This window comes from Metopolophium dirhodum, chromosome 7, assembly GCF_019925205.1.
Source record: "Metopolophium dirhodum isolate CAU chromosome 7, ASM1992520v1, whole genome shotgun sequence".
Taxonomy (NCBI): Eukaryota; Metazoa; Arthropoda; class Insecta; order Hemiptera; family Aphididae; genus Metopolophium; species Metopolophium dirhodum.
The window spans coordinates 30,484,074-30,500,627 of NC_083566.1; the positions used below are offsets into that span (position 1 = coordinate 30,484,074).

General features: G+C 36.2%; 1 protein-coding gene across 5 annotated transcripts in view; it reads right to left on the minus strand.

Annotated features, from left to right (window-relative positions):
* LOC132949747 (AF4/FMR2 family member lilli-like) overlaps positions 1–16,554 on the minus strand; it is a 159,045-nt gene that overhangs the window by 53,449 nt on the left and 89,042 nt on the right. Inside the window, exon 1 of one of the 5 annotated variants that reach the window (XM_061020794.1) lies at positions 8,460–9,139. The exons of the other annotated variants lie outside the window; for them this stretch is intronic. Within the exon in view, the coding sequence (XP_060876777.1) occupies positions 8,460–8,548 (89 nt within the window). The 5' untranslated portion in view covers positions 8,549–9,139. Of the gene's footprint in view, positions 1–8,459; positions 9,140–16,554 lie in introns of those variants that run through there. 5 annotated transcript variants of the gene reach the window in all.

The following is a 16,554-nucleotide window of genomic DNA, read 5'->3' on the forward strand; positions in this document are numbered from 1 at the left end:
CACACACACACACACACACACAAGAGGACGTACGAACATACACAAATATGTACACACTGATAAGGGTATGGTATATGGTCAGACGACAGCCAGCATTATTATATAATAATTAGTAATTACAACGATAATGTATTATTTTTATTTCAATTAAAATAGATTGAAGAATGATGATGACCTACGGTGATAATTGATAAGTGATAACCAATACCAAAGACTTGTCGTTAAGAACTTAAGTAAAACTATTTCTCAACGTATAAGTTATAAATTGTGATTGCAGATAAAAATTACAATCAACGATCTAGTGTACATTTTTTTTCATAATAGCTGTACACTAATACGGAGTGATACGTTTATACGTTTCTACCTAATTAACAAAGCATAGAACAATATTTTTTCATAATTTGAAATACTTAGTTTTGAAAAATAATTTAACTGTTTCATATTATGAGGACGCCACACCCGTATGTGTTGTCTCCGTCTTACAAGTTCTCAGACGATCACGTTTACCTCCGTTAGCTTAAAAATTAGAGTGAATCGACCTATTATGAAACATGATGGTAAGAACATTGTCTGTGTTAGTATGTTGGTTTTTACGACTATTCAATTTTTAAGTGGGTTATGAGCTTTTTTTTATTTTTCACTACATTATATACGCATAACTTGCTAAAAAATTGAACTATCGTAAAAAACCAAATAAGAATACAGATAATGTTCGTACCATCAAGATTCATAATAGGTCGATTCACTCTATTTTTTAAACTAACGGAGTTAAACATAATATGCTTATTTAATTATATACCTAAATTATATATATTTATTTTTATTATTATCATCAGAGTTAAAAAACAGAGTGACCCTTCGAAATAATCTTCACTATCCAGATTATATAAGTTGATAAATTAAATATTTTAATACAATATTCGGTTTCTATACACCGAAATGTTCAGTAAATTCTTCTTCTATACACCATAATAAAATTGTTATTGAAAGCGCGCGCGTAACCAAGAAAAATCCATATTTTAGTGAGTAGATAAAAAAAAATAGAGGTTACGTTTTTTTTTAAATTATTTAAATACTGTTTGGATACAATTCTATTAAAAAAAGTTTTAAAATATAGATAAAACTGCAAAGGTATTACATTCGGGCCTTATTTTTTGTAGATCAATACATAACCTTGTACGTGATTCATGAATATGTAATCTGGCCCACGTCATGTAATTATCAGGTTAAATTCACTAGGCACTTGCTAATTTATACACAAAATAAATCCCATCAGAAAATTATATAGATATTTTACAAATGTTAAAATTTTAATGTTACTAGAATATTAATTGTGCTACTATGTTTGGTGGTTACTAATATTGGCTTTCGATTACGAACGTGTAAATGTAAATGTGTCTTTACACGTATACTTTTTGTATTTTTAACGTCTAGCGTACAGTATCCGTGTAAATAATATTGCTTAAAATACGTTTTATATTTTTGTAAATGATCTAATTATTGTATTATTTGCGTTTATACTTGGAGTAAGTATCTGATATGTATCGTATATTTATTATATATATACATAGTACAGTATATATGTTTTCCGTTTTAATTATTATCTTATCGTACAAATAATAAAGACTAGAAATATGTTATATTATATTATGCAGCATGTCGAAACTTAATACATTTCTAATTACATTAGTAGGATAAAGCTCAAAAATTGTATCAAAAATACTTTAGGGATTCGAGATGATACGCTTAAGCCGTGCACGTGATACTAACAAAAAAAAATAAAAATACGTATAATCAGATTAAACTGCTAATAACACATTATATAGAAAATTAATGTTAATTCGGAACATTCAAAACCCATATTATATGAACTCGTTGGTAGTATTTTGAAAATGTTGACATCATATTTTAAAAGATTTATTTCACGTACGACCGTCTTAACGCACGCGTGGAGAATAATTGTCGCCAAATATGTTTCACGGTTTCAATACATACATAGGATTATATCCGAATACAATTTTTACAATATCGAGATTTTAAGTAGACACAAAAACTAAAAAAACATGAAAAACTAAATAAATAAAATATCACCTACCAAAAATATACAAAACGGAATCGGATTCAAATCGTTTTTCACCAAATCGCGGCAAGTGTATATACAAGAGATAGAAATCGCGCGCAAATCGGAACTGAAATCAATACGAGGGAGAGACAAATTCCGAAAGGCTTAATTTAAAACGTTAGCATTGTTAAGACAACACGAAATCCCGTTATCAAACAAAATATTGTACACGGACGTTGGCGCCAGCAAACGACCATCGTCACAATACTAATAATAAAAACAATGTTGACTGCCGATAAGATAAACAACCAGATGAGCACTGTTTGCATAAGTCAGGCATGAAATATCTGGAAAAAAATAGCGCAAAGACAGTGACGGACAGTGTCGTCGTCATTATCGTACACCTGTACACCACAAGACCCGAAAACATCATTACGATGATAATGATAATGTCATTCCGAGAATAAAATCATATCGACTATGATAATATTGTGTACGATAATAAAATCTTCTAATTTCAACTCGATAGTACATAAAAATTAAATTGTTTGCATGACATTGATAATGGCAATGAAAACGATAGACGATGGGCACAGACAGGTTAGCCAGGTGCCGGCCGGCAGGGTGCTGCAGGCAGACGTGTTTGTAACGTACCGCGAAAGAACGTAGTACCACAAGTGCCGACAAAAGGGTCGGGGAGGACATGTGGACGGACAGATCACAAATGTTTATTCCTTCGAATTCCTCGACGTCTGATCTAGAATCTTTGGCGTCCATTGATGTCTTACTCGCTCTCTCTCTCATCCTCTCTCAGTTGCCCCTCAACATAATATAATTATACGATATTACCATGTATATAATATCGTACACATAATATGTGGCCCCCCCGCGGCGGTGAGTTCAGTTTAATACTATTGCGATGAGATCGGGGTGGGCACTGTGTACGCGGGTGGGTAAGGCGGACGAATGAGGACGCCCCTGAAAAGGAGGCCAATAACACCGAAATGTGAAATGATATATTATCGCGCGCGCCGGCGATGTCATCGCGCAAACGGGGCCCGCCGCAGTTGTGCGACGTTGCCGTCTGTTCCGCCAGCGAGTGGGGAGAACCGATCCGGTGCCGCCGACGGTGTTGCTCGGGTCGCCAACGTCGCTCACGCGCCCGCGACGACCACTTTAAACCGATGGCAGCGGCGGCAGCACCTGAGATGGTGGTGGTGGTGGAGGTGGCGGCGGTGGTAGTGGTGGTGGTCGTCGTCTATTCCGGAAACGATTTTGAGCGATTCCTTTCATTTATTTATACATAATAAAATATGATTTTTTTCGTAAATAATAAAATAATCAATAATCTCCGTTGTCGTCCCCCGTCGAGTAACCGCTTATCGAATATTACCAATAAAGTAGAAGACGAAGTCGGTGGTATTATGTTTTAGTTAAAAATTGATAGTTGTTCGAAAAGTAATAAAATAGATAGGATGACGCGACGACCCACCTCACTCCGTAGGTACGGGATGATTATTTATATTATTATTAAGAAGTCGGAAACAAGATTGGGTGAGCAGCTACTGGCGAAACCTTCTATCGGACACACGGTGCGAGAGGTATCGATTTCCGGGACCGTTTTGACAAATCTTCAACAACAAAGCCGGCGCTAACGCGACCCGTGTTGACGATGGATTTTCGGCTAAAGAAGCGAACACTTCCCGGTGTGGCCCAAAATAATCCCTACCGAGTGCCGGCCACCCACCAACTACCAAAGGGACAGTTTTGACGAAAAAACACAGTTCGTGCCGCACAAACAATACAATTAAATAATAATAATATAATAGTTTAGAACAACACGATTATACGCACGAAGACGTGAACTAATTTCGTTGTCGCGGACGATTTTGTTGAAAGTTTGAAACAATATTTAATTATCATAATATCATTACCATAGCGGTATTGGTAATGGTTGATCGTTTGAGACAACATAACGGACGTTTGACAATATTGGTCACTCAAAATATCATCTCATGGCTGAATCTATTGACTGGATTGGGTTTTATTAAACTTTCGTCATAATATCTAAATCCCGAAATAGACGCAACGCGCGACTAATAATAACTCGGACGGTGGACTTTTGTTGCATATTCGTAAAGGATCGTGACGTTTTTTTCCGTTTTTAAATTTTGCGTACGAGTCTGGGTCATGAAGTGCACAAACCCACACACACCGACTTTTGATGGATATAAACGCGCCCATTAACGGTGTTCCGCGTAAATACAATGTTATTTTATACTCGCCGACTACGAAAACAAAAAAAATAATTATAGAACAAACAGACGCAGGTCTAAAATTTTTTAGATATCTTTCGTTATTCATTTTGTGGAATTCCACGCTTTCGTATACGCATCCACAACGACGACAATAATTCATTTTGTTTGATTGCCGACTGTAAGGCACGGTACGTACATATACTAGAATATTATAGATATGTACTACCTATATAAAATATAATTCTTCTATTTAATAAAATGTTCTATGTAATAGTCGCATAGTTTACGATTACGCAATAAGAGAAAGTTTAATTTCATCCGTAAGCACATAAATTCAAAGGGTTAAGGGAAACGGATATAATTCGGTTTATCTTTTACCCCAGTAATTTGAAATACACCTACAATGTATTAGTCCAGTAACGTATATTCCAAGTAAAAACGAGGTAAACATTTCTCAAACTAAAATCATAGTACATAAATAATATAATTAATATGTTATATGGACCAACGTCAAAGTAAATAAATATCAGGGAAAATTGACAAGTAAAACATAATTAACATTTTAACAAAATATAAATGGTAATTAACACTTGGTTGTTATCAAATCCCACTATCCGACAAAACAACAACGAATATTATCGATTTAAACAAAATTCTATTGTAAACTTGTAATATTGTTAAAGTAAATATTTAAATATTAATTCTTTTTATTTTATTACATAATATGAATGTAATATTATACCTCCGGGCTTAGAGCATTTATTAATTACGTCACACAAAATGTTTAATATCATCTATGATTGGTGCTTATTTTGTTTTCGTTATAGAAAACGTTACTAAAAACTTTTTATCGAAACAAAATTAATTACATAGGTAGTTAGATAATAAAATATTGTATTTGTCTCTATACCCATATAATATAAAAAGAAGAAAAATTGTTTGTTTGTTCGGGGTAATCTCTGAAACTACTTTACCGATTTTAAAAAATGTTACCGTCAGAAAGCTACACTATCCCAAAAATCTGTACGTTACATTTTATTTCAATAAGTGACTCTTAATATTTTATTGCAAATTTGAGAATTTTTATAGAAATAATAATAATAAATAATAATATACTATTGTTTATTATAAGGTTTCTATTAGTCACATAGAATAAAATAGTTATGATTGAATATAATTTTTAGGCCTGTATTTTACATTAGGTCATAACCAACAAAATGAGTGTGACTCCTATAACCGCTGTTATGACTGTGTTAAAAATCTTTAATCTATGGGAATTTTTCAAGGTTTTGAACTTCACAACGCCGGGTATTAAATTACAAATTGAACTCAAATTTTGAATCATATAGAGTTGGTGTTTTTAACGGGCAACGAAGTGCACGATAATACGAAATCAGCTAGTATTGTAATATATAGTGTAAACTATTATGAAACAAAATATATAATTCTTATTCGGTAAAAGGATAATATTAACACCATTACAATTGGAAATTATTTTAAGACATAAGTTCATTTTAATTAATTGTGAACGCCCCGAAATAATGTTACATAATTTTACATAGTATATCATTTGTTCAATACGTTTAATCCGAAATTTTATACTGTATGGAACGATTTTTCAAGAACGTATCACATTATAAAACTACAGAGTACAATAGGCAATAGCATTTCGGTACCTGGACAACATTCCATCGCATAACATTTATTTAAATGTTTTGTAGGTACCTACTTAAGACGTTTGAATGTTTTATCCAAAAAGAAACCCTACTAAAAAATAAACATAAGTACCTTTAGAGAAAATAATATGATATAAAATACATGGGGTTTTATTGAATGAAATATCATGTGAGTATGTGACAAATATAATATGTAACACTTAACTTATTATTAAACATAATAATAAAATATACAACGCAAGCAAACAATATACCTACATTATATGATTTACAAAAAAAATAATTTCGAAAGTTTCTTATTCTTTTATTGACAAATAATGCAAGAAAACAAAGTTTAATAAATATAACATAGGTAACGATCTAAATCGACCATATGACTTCTGATTGATAACAATAATGATATTAATAGTAGAAAAACAAATATTCTAAACAACAAATTGGCGACTATCGTAGTGTTGTATAATCACGAATCGAAGCGTAGCAAACACCGAATTACAAACAATGTTAGACGCGAATGTGCTCATCGAAAACAAAATCCTTATTCGACATAATTGACGTTAATTGAACTCATCCTCTTCGCTTGAAAAATAAACCATTATGAAATCGGTCCACAATATATGTTATGATAGTACAATGGCTGTATTATAACGACGGGGAATTATTATTTATTATGCATAATATATAGGTACCTTGGTCATAAACAGAAAATAAGAATGTTTGTGATATAAAAATAAAAAGCTTGAGTACAACGAGAGGTTGATGCGCGACAACCACATATATTGAATGATAAATTCAAATAAGTATAATATATTTTACGCGTTTTTTTTTCATTCTATTGAAATTATTGTAATCGTGATTCGTGACGCAAGCTGTTTACAGTAAAGTTGGAAAATTTTCTCTTGGTTCTCCGTCCGCCGAGCTTTAATGTGGAAAAAATACGAGTGAAGAGAAACGTTACACGACAAGTCTTAATACGTTAAACGTTAAATAGATAACGATGAGCGCGGAGGATAAAGAAGAAAAAGGTTGTGCCACTCTAGTCAAACGCATACAGTGTACGAGCACATACAGATACGGAGCACTTATTTTTATTGAGCAATCGACCGTTTACCTCTTCCGACATTTTACGATCATAAAGTACAGACGATTCGTCAAAGATTGGCGAATTTCAAATTTATAAAACGTCGTGTGTTTTCGTGTAATTTATTCATCAGATATTACGATGAGTATACGCACACACGACAGCAGTTGGCGGTTTTCAAGGTAAAACGGCTGCAACGACGACGGTTTATATAATGATACATTTATACAGGCACTGAGGCACCTATCAAATTATTATTATATCATTTTTTTTTTTGTCAACCATCCATCTCTACTACATACGTGAACAGACCTAATAATAATAAACTCTACGAGATAAGACACACCCAGAAGACCCGATTTCTAATCTCATGTTCGACGCGGGCCCCTACTACTTTGTACCATCCTCATCGCGCGAATGTAAAATTTTCGCCATCGACTTTCCAATAGAAAATGTCAATGTCGTTTTGATACGAAATAAAAGTCGACACGTCATATACGCCACATACACAACGGGTCGTTGTTCACGACGAAGATAATTTATTGATATTACAAAAAAATATACGTCATGTAACAATAAAATAGACGGAGTCAAGAGGACCCAAACGGAAAGTCCTGTTCGACAGCCGACCACTTCTGTAATAATATATATTTGTATATAAGTAGTAATAACGTAAGTGAGTAAGGTGCATGCGACGAGGAGCGGCTCTGTTCGGGTTTCGTCCGCAATCTTCTCGTTAATCCTCTTCAACCGAAGGGGGAAGTTCGCGAGACACACGGAAATCGGATGATCCCGACATCCCGTACACTCTTAAACAAGTATTTACAGTACGGCACTACTATAATACTACTGCCTCTACCTATGTCATCGCAAATGGAACCTAAATGAAAACCGATTTTTTCGAACGGGCTGGTGCATGCGGTGGCGGGGAAAAGAACTTTGACCGGCAGATATTCGACGCTGGTCAGAGACACGTGCACATAGGTGCAAATAGGAGAGCTTCAGGGGCTAAGTCCCCCCCCCCCCAAATGTCCATAACCCACCAAACATTTCCTACATTTTGTTTAAAGCTTATTCAATATTATCAAAGTAAGGCTTTAGCCCCCTCCCCAAATCCCAAACGCTATTTGCGCCTATGCACGTGCACATTAATTTATAGGACGCGCGTTATCAATGCGTGGACAGGGAACGAGCACGGCGATCGACGACCACAACTTTATGTGCTAATTCGAATGCGATAAGAAATGCCCACTTTCTACGACCCAAATATCGGGTTGCCGAGGGGTTTCGGCGACGGCGAAGGACGTAAACGTTTCCATGCCAAGTGTAGGGCGATGGGTGCGGCTACAGCGGGGAAATAAAAACGCGAAAAGAACACTCACGTAGTCATGTAGCTGAGTCCTCCACGATTGTGCGAAGACGGAGAGTTCCTCAAGCCATCGAAAGGATTGGGTTTCGGACGGTAGTTCATGGTGATGACGATGACGACGACTGCAACAGCGGCGTTACGGTCTCTCCGAAGCGGTTCAGAAAGACGACATAGTGGATATCGCACTCAGAGACGCCGACGACGGATTTACACCACCGACACTCGACGACTCTTAACTCTATAAAGCCACAACGATCTACACATCAATTATATAATATTTTCACCAGTCGTACCCGACAGCAACCACCGCCGACACTAGTCACTCGGAACACAACACCGACATTAATTACTATAATATTTTATAGAATCGGACGTATGCACATATACATACATACACACACACACACACACACTTTTACGATACGGCCACAGATTTTAGCACACACGCACAAAACGATTTACATGAAATAGAAATATGTTACACTCGAGGGCGGCGGCCCCACTGACGATCACGCGAAATATTGTAGGTATTGGAAATATTTTTTTTTGTAAATAACGAGTACTGATTTCGTTAGAAAAAAATTGTATAATTAAAAAAAAAAAATTTATTATTATTTTTTACGGAACGGACGAGCGACCGGAGACCAATCGTACGGAAGCCATATTGAGTGTCCGCCGCCTCAGCCGTTGTGTGAGAGGAGACCAGCGCGCGCGCCGGTGGTAGCGGTGTATGTACTCCGCCACCCGGCAACACCACCACCACCACCGGCGAATGCAACGTGGAAGGGATAGACGCGAGCGGCGGGGAAAACGCTACAGTGGACGGGCGGCCGTTTTGGTGGGGGGTACACGCGGCGGTGCATGTCTCGGGCAGGCGGTAGAGGACACACACACAGGCGCGCGCACAGTTGTAATCGGACGTGAAGTGGGACGGAATATTATGGGTCGGGCGACGGGTGGTGGGGCGGGGCGCGCGCGCGTGTGTGTTTGTACAGAGCGATCGCGGTGTACGGCCCATTAACAAGTGAAAAGTTTACCGAAATAAAAAAATCCTCACCCCACATTCTTCGGCACGCATAATCGCCGTGAGCTCCTGCTACCGACTACGCCGATGACGATCGGCCGACTACGATCGATGACGTGTCGCGACCAGAAATCGCGCGCGATATATTGTCAAATCGGTATGCTAATCGCGAACGGATAATATAACGGACCCGAGGACGGCAGGGACGACGCGTAACGGTGTGTACGTGTATTATGTACGAAAACGGTGTGTTAAAAAAATTCCAGGTTGGACGATACGTCACTGTTTTTGCGTCGTCGACACGACTATAGTCACAACATTTTGTAGGTACTTAGTACCTACCATAAAAACAAATGTAATATAAATGTATGTAATATTACGTGAATGTATGTTTGCGTTTCCTTGTTTTCGACTTTTGAAAGGCGACTGTCTCTTTGCCCGCCCTCCCTCCCCCACATACCACCCACAAATACGATACTATTAATGCAGTCCCGGCGGCCCTTTCGCAGTACAGCCAATAACCCCTTTAGTCGTTTATAAAACGATTGCAGAAAGCCAGAAATGCCCACGGGGTCAGTGATCCATATTTCGTGTATTGCATGTATGTATGTATATAGGTACACCACACCACGGCGTGTGCACACTATATTAGTGATAGTACGTACTACGTTATAAAAGTGCATTGAATAAACTGTATTTTGATTCGTCGTTTTCGAAACTGATTATAGATAAATTATCAATGTTAAACATTGATAAGAATACGGCGCGTCTCGAACGATTACGATCCGACAAAAAAGTATGCGTTTACTGATAATTGATAAAAATATGTTTATTCATGATATTATCGTATTATTATACTACTCTACGACTCGATTGCGTCGCAATAACAATCGTCGAAAAAACGTTCATAATTCGTGACAATATTAATAATTGTACCGCGCTGTGGTAGACAACTGTATATTGTATACCTATGTTGTCGAATTTAATACGGCAATTATATAAGACAAACAAATTAAACAAGAAAAACCAACGCGATAAAACTTCAAGACCGCTATTTAATATCGAGCTACGCAATCGAGTTTTTGTTTTTAACACAATTTTTTTTCACGACGATCGTAATTTTTTTTCTCGTCCGTTCAATTCAATTGTTGTCTACTATTAATACTCTCTAGTACTGTGTAAATTTGAAGTCGAAGATTTCGTAAATACGATGATGTCGATAATGGTTGTAGGTTGTATGATACGTAAAGATTATTGCAGTAGGTATAATAGCTATTGCGATCTGCGAGACGACGACAACAACAACGAGTAATAACAATAAAAAAATATTTGTTTTTCACTATTTACACACCGGTAGACAAGTCGTGACGCGTTTCAATAAATATTTTCGACAACAAACACGAGAAAAACGTGTATTATTATGCCATCAATACGACATTTTGTGAGCGTGCATTCGATTTTTGACGGTATTGTGTCGGTTTTCAAAACAGTCGTAAAACGTCCGCCGCCGGCCCGGAAGAAATGACCTAACACCCTGCACGCACGGGCTTGCAACGGCGGCAGTAGTTGTGTGGCAGTGAGGCGCTTGGTAAATTCGTAATTTATCGTTAAGGTTTTGAAAAATCGAAAGGGATGCGTTTTATTATTTTCGACGCACAAAGGAGCGTTTTCATACGTTAGACACGTACGCGTTCGTCTCATATTATGATATTTTTCTCTCGTTTATTTATTTATTTTTTTTTGATTTTCGTCTTTTCCGGTTTCTTCGGTCATCGTTGTACAGACAATCGTCGCCGAAGTGGTTGTTATACGTGTATTATAGTTGTTGCGTATGATATCTGAGTACAAAATATTTATAGATTCGGACCAGTTTTTGATGTTTTGTTTTTTCCTTACATCCACAATACGACCTTGAATCGACGAATATTACACGCTAATATATACCTATAACGCACTTGTACGACGCGTATCTGTTTTTTTTTTTCTGATGCCGACGATGACGCTGAAGTTGAGTCCGGGGAATCATTAAAATATCATAGTTGCATAATTTAATATAGCAATATATCTATATAACAAATAATAGTAAAATAGTAATCATATTTATTTAGGTTTTTATAAGAAAATTCCATCGACAGACGCGAGGCTACCATATAGTTACCGACCCCGTCGAGACGAGTTGGCGCATTGAATACAGTCGCCACAACATATTATGTACCGCAGGATACGAGAATAATGTTTTCTTCGGATTGTTATATATTATACCTACTGTAGGCACATGAAAATAAATACGATTTTCATCCAATTTACTTTCAACGTAATTGCTCAAACAATTACCTACATAATATGCAGTCATGTAGTATAAACTATCTATACCTAGATAGTAGATACATGGTAGTATACGCGTAGAATAATAAGAATTGCAGACACCTGAGTAAACACAATCGTATTGTATACAAAGGTATTATATTATGTTCATGGGCATAATACAATTAATGTTTATTACAAATTTACAACGGTAATATAATATATCAAGTGGATTTAATATATTATACCATATCCCGAACGTTATCCGAAATGCGAATAATCTGACAACAGAGGATGGCATTTTGAATCAGCTAGGTAGAAGCCCAATCATCCCATCACGGTCTACTAAAAAACTAAAAAGTGTATTAACTGTAAGTTAACGAGGTTTCAACCTCAGCACAAGGACAGTGGTTAATCAACGAATAACGATTAACTGGTATACATGATGGTACAATTTATAAGACAAGAGTTTTTTTAATCCATCAAAAATAATGTAAATTATATTAATTCTAAGTATCACTCCTCACTTCCCTATGTTTAAACTTTAAATAATTAGAAACTATAAAGGATAGATAATTTTGAATAAATAATATATTTTTGAAAATAGCCTAAGATAAAAATTCAGTTATTCTATGAAATAACTAGTCATTTTATACATAATGCCAATTTTTAGAATACAATTGAAACATATAATTATTCTTATGCACATTGCCTAAAATCAATTATTCACGTTTCTGGTAACATATTATAATATATAAATGGTTAACCTACACATCATATGTATGCTCCCACGTCATCTAATTACGTTCGCTAAAGTGCCAGCACAGTGCGTATATAGCGTTTACTTGTGCCGCACAAGACGGATTTAATGACGTCAGCGTTTAATCCGTTTAAAACGATGTGTGCAATAAATAGCAAAACAAGTTTTCTTAGTTGATCGAAAAATACAAACGCGCTTTCGATTTTACTCTTCATCTCTATACTGTCCCACAGGCCCCAACCATATTAAGCCATAGAGACTAAAGCAGTAGGTTTGCAAGGTTATATACAAGATATTATTGTATTTTTCCAGTACATTTCTTCTTCGTGGTTAGTTCCTCTTCCTCTTCCTTTCCCTAGTCGTCGTCGTCGTCGTGTGATATGTAATGTCGGGTCCAATTCGTCTGCGATTGGTTAATTCGATTTATTTAGAATAGTATGGACAAGTCGATGTGTGCAATACAGACGTGCGTCTGTACCGAATCGATTATTATTCACCGGCAGTCGTGTATGTATAATGATTATATGTGTCACGTTGTGTACGGTTTGAACCTCCCGAGTCAATTTGTTGAAAGTTTAAATAAACAACGAATCCTGCGAAATGTTCAACGCACCAAATTGGAAAACAGACGACTTTTTTCAGTCGTCGCGTTATAATTTAGTTCCGACCATAAGTCATAATATATTTTATAACTTGATAATATTTTACATAAGTAGGACGTATGCTATTATGCGCGGTATAATTTTCGTGAACGCGCCCGATGGTAGAACGCGTAAGACAACACAAGTTTATATACAATATTGAACAGCGAGGGGAGCGACTTGTTTTTTCAAAACCGTTGGGATGTGATGTGTGCAGTGTGCATATAGTAATAATATTGTACCTTTTTCCGCATGTCTATATGACTGTATATCGGAACGACCGCGACCGTGAAGACACCGGTATAACACCTGTCCGACGCGTGCACTGCAAATGCACGTGTGCCTACACGCGACTGTAATATAAGTCTTCCCTGATACATACAGCTATATAAGTCTATAACAATTGTATAGCAAGACCCCACGCTGACATCACGTGAATCACGCCGAAACTCTCATTTTATCGTAGCATGTCTAGTGTGTTTATAAATTATAATAATAATATGTATTTTGTGAATTTGAAATTTATCCGAGACTTAGTTAGTTATATACTTTACTATTATAGGCGCAGAAGCGTACACAAAAAAAATTCAGCGGGGGAAGGGGTTCATAATTATATATATAAATAGATTAGAAGTAGGAGAAGTAGTTTTGAAGAAGTTGTAATAATACTACACACAACGGTTCGTTTTTAAATCGTTATGTATATTACAGAAAAGATAATATTTTAAATTGGAGAGATTGAATGAGAACCACCGTCGACGTGGGGAAAGTAAATACATATAATAATATCGCCTCGTACATCCATCGCTACACAACTTACTGCTGCAGTGTTACTGACCTTTCGTGTGATATATAAATAAGATTGTACAATCCAACGAGTTCCCCACGTTCTACGAAATCTTAATACATACATTTGTCAGTCAAAAGAAGAGCTTTCGCGGCGGTCGTTCGTCTCCCATCGCGTATAAATTACATTGCAAGTATTTCTCGGCGTGAGTCTCGCAGTTTCTCGGTATATTTGGTCGGAATTCGGGTTTTGTTCGAATTAAGTGAGTTTTGCAAAACGAAACGAGATAAAACCTTTTCACATCGCGCGAAAGACCCACCACCCGCGCGGATCATCTTCTGTATCGATCGACGACTGTGGCGACTGGCGGCGATGGTTTATGCCACGCGGTTTACCTGCAGGATTGACGTTGAGACACAAAACTTATACAGGTACACAGATGGGATTGAGAAAGCTATCTATATAATATGAAGTTAAAAGTACCCTGCAGGAGTCAGGAAGTGCTAAGGAAATCGATTCTACGGCTCTAAACGCACGCATCCCGTCATTAAAAACTCGGGGAGAAACGCTATAGACTGACGGAGAATAATCACCAGGGGTAGGAAGTAATTTTTTAAAAATCAGTGATAATACAGATTACAGTTGGAAGGTATATAGTAGGTATGTACCATGCGTATACCTATAATATTCAGCTCGCCTATATCAACACCTTGGCGCGTCACTTAAGTTACATAACGTTGACAACAACAATTATTATTGTTGTAATGACGCAATGATACGATTTATTTTTAATCTTTTAGAAAGTCACTTTGTAATGCAGCTGCCTCACCGTCACATATATACAGCACGGATTTCTTATATATATATTGTACGTATAGCGTAAAGCGAACGCCACTTTTCGAAGATTTCCCAACAGGCGGATTGGTCTTCAAAACGTATATATATAAACGATGAAAATTCATATAATATTCTATTCAGTTTGCAGTTACAGTTACAGTATTATATATATATATATAATATGATATTATGAAGTCGGGTGAGTATAATGTTATTGATACAATTTAATGAACCACGCACAAATTTACAGTGTGTATAATATTATAATATATAACAATAAGTGGGTACATATCGTTCAAAATAAAGTTACCTCGCCCAATACGGGACCAACTATATAATAAAATAAACACATTAAAAAGTAAAAAAAAAAACAATAATCGTAAATATACGTTGCGCATACTCCTTTTCCTCGAGCCGCCGCCGACGCAGGGAGATTATAAAGCAGTCGACAAAAGGATAACAAAATAATAATAATACAAAATTCCAGACCGATCATTCATTTCGTATATACTCATAGCAGCATAATATATATATTATTATAAGAGTTGAGTGTTGTGCGCGCGTGTACGACAACGTCTACAGAAATATTATGAGCCCGAAGTATTCTACATCATGTCTACAACTCTCTCGACGATGATTTCAATCTACGGTGACCCGCTTGGAATTCATTTAACCCGCCGGTGTAACATTGAATAATATCGCGAGGCGTGTATATAATAATATGATAGTGATAAGTACAAATTATATTATTTTTATTTTAGTCAATGGCCGTCGAGCAGTTCGGTTTTCTTTCCGTGTTTAAGTGTTTTATAACTTATGACACGGTGGCGGTATTGACCGTATTGTCTTTTTAGCAGTCCGCGATCGGAACGCAGGGTACGACGGTCGGACTCATAGAATATAATAAACGCAGTTGCGTTGGACCATAACATGCGTGCCTCCATAACATTTCAACATTTATAATTGTAATCAGTGGCGTAGCCAGAGGGGCTAAGGGGATATACCCCCCCCCCCATTGACTGTGTTGACCTTAGAATTTTATCAAGATTAATAAAAACATAAAAAGTGTAAACAAAAGACATACATATTGTATTTGTATACTTAGCCTCCCCCCCCCCGCATCCCATACAAAATTCCTGGCTACGCTACTGATTTGAATTAATTAATTAAGTTACATATAACTGTAATATTTATTTGAATGTTTTGATTAATTTAAATAAAAAAAAAAATAAAAAATAAAAATAACATTGTAACATGTGAAGGTATAGTGGACGAGAAGTACAGAGATAGAGAGACAGAGACAAAAAGTCGCACGCGTTTTACTTTATTAAACTTTTGATTTCGCTTAGGAAAAAAATTGAAATAAAAAAAACTATTCAAACAGCTTTGCGTTGCCGACACCGCCACCACCACAGTCGTAGTTACCGGGAAATCGTCGGGATTGTTTATGCATATATATATATATATACACACTTCTTAGTGGCTATCGATTTTTCCTTTATTTTTTTATTTGTTTTATATACACTTATTAGTAATATTACTTATACTATACGACCACTACTGTTCCAACCAATACTACTACTATTACTGCAGTAATCATGATACTTATACCTAATACTACATTATTATTTATTTCTACTACAATAATCGCTATACTATGACTATATTACTACAGCACTGTGAACTACTACTGCTGCTGCAGCTTTTGTACTCAAGAAAGGTATTTAGGTCCCCTTTAGTCGCGCGTATTTCTAA